Source organism: Semicossyphus pulcher, unplaced genomic scaffold, assembly GCF_022749685.1.
Source record: "Semicossyphus pulcher isolate SPU_LCO1_2020_fin unplaced genomic scaffold, fSemPul1.0.p SCAF_18, whole genome shotgun sequence".
Lineage (NCBI taxonomy): Eukaryota > Metazoa > Chordata > Actinopteri > Labriformes > Labridae > Semicossyphus > Semicossyphus pulcher.
Window position 1 is genome coordinate 13,147,371 of NW_027211691.1, and position 6,786 is coordinate 13,154,156.

The 6,786-nt window shown below is 43.1% G+C and overlaps 1 protein-coding gene across 1 annotated transcript in view; it reads left to right on the forward strand.

Moving 5' to 3' along the window:
- The window catches only part of ofcc1 (orofacial cleft 1 candidate 1), a 190,650-nt gene extending 184,375 nt beyond the window's left edge, over nt 1-6,275 (forward strand). Inside the window, exons 24-26 of the mRNA XM_069667856.1 lie at nt 525-713; nt 5,921-6,059; nt 6,202-6,275. Coding sequence (XP_069523957.1) covers nt 525-713; nt 5,921-6,059; nt 6,202-6,275 — 402 coding nt within the window. The remainder of the gene's footprint in view (nt 1-524; nt 714-5,920; nt 6,060-6,201) is intronic.
- Nucleotides 6,276-6,786: the final 511 nt, after the last annotated feature.

Here is a 6,786-nt window from a genome sequence, read left to right on the forward strand (position 1 = left end):
TGTTACACGCTCTGCTTGCTCCACGTGTCTCACCCTAATACAGAGGGGCAGCGCATTACAGGTGTGTAAGCCCCCGACACACACACACACAAAGAGTCATAAACAAGCCTGCCACCGGGATTATACATATGTATGCATGATCACAAACACAACCTGTCTCTTTACCTGCCGCAGATCAGGCCCCACAGGACTCATGCACTACTAGGAATTAGCGTGCTGATGTACTGTACGCCTGTGGTGCTTATCTGGTGGCTGCAGTTGTGTGTGATTAAAATTAACATCTCAGCGTTTTACAAGGTAAGGTTCAGGCTGACTTTAAAATGGATACATGGGTTTTAGATGTTGGGTTCTCTCAATGAAATAAAGTTAGTCAGATATATATATCATTAATACTTCCCCTTGAATTATTTCTTCATTTTTATGTTTTTTTCTGTAAACAACAACAACTTGTTAATGCAATACTATGTTACGCAACACGGAGTTTACAGTCCCTGCTCACCATAAGTATCTTTGTGCTTGATTAGGTGGCAGTCTACGACTATATCTGGACAGTGGAAGACCCCTCAGCAGGCTCCAGTGAATCCCCAAGAGAGGGTGCACCCTTACCAGAGGGAGAGACCAGCACCCACGTGGCTGTCTCCACCCTGTACCTGAGTGGACGGAAGCAAAAATACAGGCACTTTATCAGACAGCCGGATGGAGCCATCATGGAGGTGGGATATCTTCTTTACAGTATATCCAAACAAGTATTTTCACAATAAAACAGACATTACTGTTTTACTGCTGAAAATGGGTGAAGCACAACTTTTGTTTGACATTATTCAGGCTAAATTCTACCTTTCGATGTTTATGTGGACTTTCAGGCGCCGTCCTGGGCAGCAGCCTGCTAGAGTTGCTCTCGTACTTTCCTTCTGGATTAATAACGTTTTATCTTATTTTATCTTGGAAGTGAAAAAGTGAAATTCATTTCAATAATCTGACTATAAATACAGACAAATACAGACAAAACACATACCTACGCCAAGGAAGAGAAATAACAAGAGGAGGACAAAAAAAAAGGGTGGAGAGATGAGTTGGAGATTCACAAAACACTTCCCTGTTTGCTCTCTCTCGGTTTCGTCTCTCTCTTAGGAGAGCAAAAATGGGAGATGACATTATTCTGCATTAACAGTAAAAAGACAACAGTAGCTCTGTGGTCTGACAGGGTGAAATACATCTGGTGAAACTGGATTCAAAGTCTTCTTTTCAAACAGGATATGACTGGATTCAAAAGGTGGTTTATCATGTAACTGCTACTAACTAAAACTTAGTTGTCTTTCTCTCTTCTGCCTGTGTTTTGTCCATTATTACCCCGTGGTTCAACCACAAAAGAAGAACAAAAAAAACCCAACAATGGTGCCTTCATTTTTGCAACTTTTATCAAACTCCTCTTCCTCTCCGTCCCTGCGAGACAGACAGGTCAGAGACAGACTGATTCACAGATTGCTGCCTAATTAAAAGTGGAGCTTTGTGACAACTGCTGCAGAAGCAAGAAGTCATTCCCTTCCTCAATCATTCTGTCAGTCGCCCAAGAGCGACCTGGATCGTCCCGACAAAATTAATATTTTGAAGTTTGAATGTCAGAGGAGTGAGGGAGGAGGAGGTGGGGGGGGGGGGGGGGGGTTGTGTGCGCTAACAATTAGCTCTGAGGCTCTTTTGCGTTCTAATGGTTCTCCGTCATAATTTGAGTGATGGTGAGCTTATGTGAGTAAACACACAGCATGGTATATTTATTACTGGTGTCGCACTGTCTGCGTGTGTGTGTGTGTGTGTGTAGCCTCTAGACCTGTGCATAGCAGATGAGACATCTGGGGGGATTGTGCACAGCCAAACAGCACAGACAAACACACACATATCAACGCTTACTGTGAAAAAAGAAAATGTTACAGAATACATAAAAACCTACAACACTCTCCCTTTGTACAAACACACACATTTACAACACTCATAACCCCGACACGCAGACCTTACTGTGGGTAAAAGATTGAATTCCTGGTATCTCTGCTATGCAAAATCATTTCCACTGTGCTGCTGACTCTCCATTCTTTACACTGTGAAGCCAGATTCATAGAGGCAACCTTAAGTGAAAGATATCTGTAACTGTCCTTGGGAAACACACACACACACACATACGCTATCTTTCTGTTGCTCTCTTTTCTCACACACACTGTGTCCCTTGGGTGTTGCTGTCTGTTCCTCGCAAACTTAACAGGCAGGGACCTCCAGTAGCAAGAGATGCCGATAGCATCCTCTTTCACCCGCTGGTAGTGGGGAGCGATAACACCGCATCGCCGAGAGAGCACTATGCCATTCCCCTTCGCCTCGCAGCAGGGACCCCCACTTTACATATTCAAAACTAATCCTCCCCTGAATATATAGACTGGTTTTATGTATAGAGCAAGATCCAGGAATCACCAAAGGGCATCTCCTAGCACTCGGAAGAACACTTGAGCTGATTTTATTAGCGCTTTATATAATTCTGGCAGCGGTACACACACTGCGACAGGGTGCTGTGTACAAACTGGCCTTCAGATGGAAGGTGACAGCTCCTCGGAGAGGAATAACAGCCGTGCAGGCGCTTGTGCAAAAATTAAATAGATAAAAAATATAGAATGAAATAGGAAAAGGCTCCTCGATGAGATGCAGTGACCACAGTAATGCTGAGAAGTTCCCCCTCTCTTCTTAGATTTATGACGTTTTAAGCAATTTTATGGTTTTTCCTGTACAGGCTTATTACTTTATTCACTTATCCCAATAATAGCATGTTTTATGGTGATGCGGTTACACTGCTGTGTTTGCAGACAAATATTACATAGCATGACTCCTATTTGCGCAATGAAAAGTAATGTTATTTGTTTTACTGGAAGCCAGATATTTTTGACACTTTCACACAGGCCTTCTTCTAACATAATTTAGGACGTAAAGGACGTTTCTATTATTATTAGTAATATTACATACACTGTAGAAGTAGTATTTTTATAAATATATATTTGTAGTTTTTAAAGTCTCCATCATTAGTAGATGACACTTGAAATAAGAGGACAACGGTAGTAAACAAACTCCATTCGCCTGCGTAACAACACGACTCAATCCTCTGTCCCACTTAGTTAAAGACTAATTCCGCTACTTAAGAAGTCTGTTTCCATTCACTGAGGAAATATTGACGGATGGCTCATTTCCTTTAAAGAGCTCTGTTTTCGCAGGCAGTGTCCTGGACGCCGATGCCCCGGAGGACCGGCTCCTCCCTTAGACTAACATGACCACAGCTCCGGGGGGGAAGCAGCTTTGCATAATACCCACAAATTTACACCCAAAATTTGTCTAAACGAACACCTTAAAAAGCAAGTCCTGGAAGAGTCGCCCTGAGCTATAGACACTGTTAGACACTGTTTGGAAGGAACCGAACTGCGAGGTGTGTCCTGTTTGATTTGCTGCGAAGAGAGAGGCTGAGCAGAAGTCATGAGAAACTAAATATTTCTCTTGTTTATTCAGCCATTATTGAACCAGCTCTGTTGACTTTGAGTTATTTTTTTTCTGTCTGCGTTGCGTCGTTAGGAACATAGAGGAAGGAGAGAATTTAGAATTGTGGGTGTGTTGTAAAAAATACAGCGATAATGAACTCTTTATTGACTCGCATATTGAATTCTGTTTAAAGAAAGTTAATATTAATGATCCATCATATGCTCTCATTCAGCGCGTTGCCAGAGGCAGGCGTCTGTAATATTGACCATGTTGGAGGAATCTTCTAGCTGCAGCACAACAATACAAAAAGTTACAGCTACATTCCCATCAGCGTGCGCCAATAAAAGACATTAAAGGTAAAGTGAGGTGTAGCTTTTCAAACACTCATTACCTATAAACAGATGTTCCCCAGCTGCCGACTCACAAAAAGCACTGCTGACAACAACTGTTAGGGCCGAAATTATGCAGGGAAATGCATCCATATAACCTAGGACCTTCAGAGAAGGCCTCATAACCACTCTGTCTGAAGAAACAAGATGGCTGATGAAGAAATTAATGCAGGCAAAGTCATTATCTTCCCTCCTAAAACCACAGTGGGTTTATGTCCCCCTGTGTCGTTTTTTCTCTGGGGCTAGCATTTAAGTGTCGATGGACTTATAAAAGATAGGACAAGCCAACTGTGCTCCTTTTGTCTCCTTCCCTCCATATGGGAGGCAGCAGCATATGCAAGAACTGGCTCAGCTTCTGTAAAACTTCCATTAAAGATGCACAACTAAGGCTCTGCCAGCTTGAATATTACCTCTCTGCGCAAATTATTTATGGCTCGGAAAAAACGCTGATGATGAGCATCTCCAGCGACTTGTATAAATAAAAACACTTTTCTCTGCAATTTCAGCTGCGCTTCCTTTTTTTTCTGCCTGTTTTAGGGGGATGTGCTTAACCATTTGTAGAAACAAAAGGTATGCAGTTTATTCACATAGTGAGGCTGAAATGTGCTGCATTTAATTATTGTAACCTCAGCGGGGATGACTGTGCCGTGGTGTGCATGCTTTTGTATTTTTGGAGACGGTAACAACACAACACACAACAGAAAGCAGTTTGTCGTTCTAAAAATGACACAAAAATGACTCCATAAATGAAAATCAGAGAGAGTATGAGGAATAGAAGACGGAGCGACTTGTAAAGAGCACTCAAAGTCAGCTCATCATCATGATATGCCATCAAATCTCCGATTAACAAGAATCCTTTGTCTCTGCTTTCCATGACTCAGCCGGCCGTCCGTCTGCACACCACGACGGCTCCTCGCCAGACCAATATTGACCTAATTTAACATGCGGAGAATATGAAGAAGTTAACCTTTGGAAAAAAAAAACACCTTGCAGCAACATTAATTGACAAACCGCATCAATTCTCCCTCCTACCCCTCTTTTGTAATTACTCTGCCGCACGTTTGATTGCCGCTGCGGAGCTGAGGACCCACGCTTCATTTGCCGTGAGGTCATCGGCAGCCCTCAGAAATATGAATATGATTTATACAGGAAGTGAGTGCGAGCTGTGTGCTGTGTCTGTGCGTGTGTGAGAGACACAGAAAAGGAGAGAGAGAGAGGGGGGAATGTCCTTGGCTACGTACTGTATGTTGCATGAGGAGATTAATGCCTCCCTGGCAGCCATATCTGCTTAGCAGGAGGACTTCTCCAAAGTACACCGCATGTAATTATCTGGCAAGTTTATACTAGTTTTAGATAAAGAGGCACTCTCTGGCACATTTTTCAAGTTGCCTCAATTGCTGCTCTATCTGTGTAATTTGCAACTTTAGAAAAGTGCCAGCCTTCCTTTTTGACACGACTACTTAATGCTGCTGTTATGAAATATAGAGGTGATGTGTGGAAAGAATGCAGAGGTTATTCTGAGCAAACCCGTCATTTAGCTACATTTCTGCTCATTATTTGTGTATACGAATTGCAAAGCTCTAATTTTCTTCACATATTTATCGTCAAAACATATTTTGCTTGTACAAAAATTGACAATAAATCATTTTATCGCGGCGCACACCAGCGAGATTCAACTTGTATTTCACATCACGGTACATAAGTAGGCCAACCCGGAGTTGCGCGAGCTGTCTCCCCTCTGGGACGAGAGGTAGTGTGTCATGTAAAGTCTCCATTTCTGTTTCTTCTCCAAGTTCACTCTAAGCACCAGGACAGAGGTAGAGACTGTGCATGACAACACTCCTCGCAGGCCTCCAGGAAAATAGCAGTTCTCCTGCCAATCTCAGTCACTGTCATCCAAGTTCAACCTGCACTTTGAGACGTACGACCGCGGGGTCTCCTGAAACAGTTGGGTTCAATGTTGTCGTACTGTACTATTGTTAAGTTTGCTCCTGTCTCGCTGACTCACACTTGCGTGGCTTTTTCTGAAGGTGATTGGTGACATGGAAGGGTTGGATAACGCAAACAAGATGATGGCCTGCCAGGGTCAGGGCTCGGCCAATCAGAGAGAGGATAAGGAAGGCGCATGTTTTCCACAGCAACTACGGAAACGGAAGAAGCTGTTCGGGCGTGAGTGTTAACCTGACTCTTCTTTATAAAAAAAACAACTTGAGTCCTCATCACCTCATCTCACACGTGACCCTTTTACCTTTGCAAACTTTTCCCACCTGCTGTTTGTTAAGTGGAATTTACATTGTTTTTTTCCCCTCAGGGTCCCATCGTGTTGAGCCGGTAGGAGGCAGTGGGTGTGGCTCCAGTTTTGCACTGCAAGACCTCAACCAATGACAAGAAAGCAAAGGAAAAGATAGGTGGACACTAATGTAGGTCATCTATAAACAGTGTTTTTGTCATGTTTAGGAGTTTAAACAAAAAGGGAGAGGACCTAGATGCAGATGAGGATATATTAACACAAAAACAAGGCAATAGCAAAAACACAAAGGCCTACTGTGAGTCCAGGCAACGACTAATCTAACAAAAGGGAGAAAACACAGGGAGAATCAACTAGAGTCCATGAAACGTATATTAACTAAATCCACTGGAGAAAACACGGGTGACTTGACAAAGGTTTGACAAAAGGTTTGACAAAGATTGAGAAAGACGAACTAGCACGGAGACAGGAGAGGACAAAGACTACATACACTGTGGAGGTGAGGATAATCAGGCACAGGTGAGAGCCATCAAGGAGCAGGCGAAAACAATAAGGACAGGGCACATAATCACACAAACGGGAAATCGTACAAGGCAGGAAGTAGAACATCACGAGAGACAAAAGCTGCATCCCAATCCATGGGCTGCA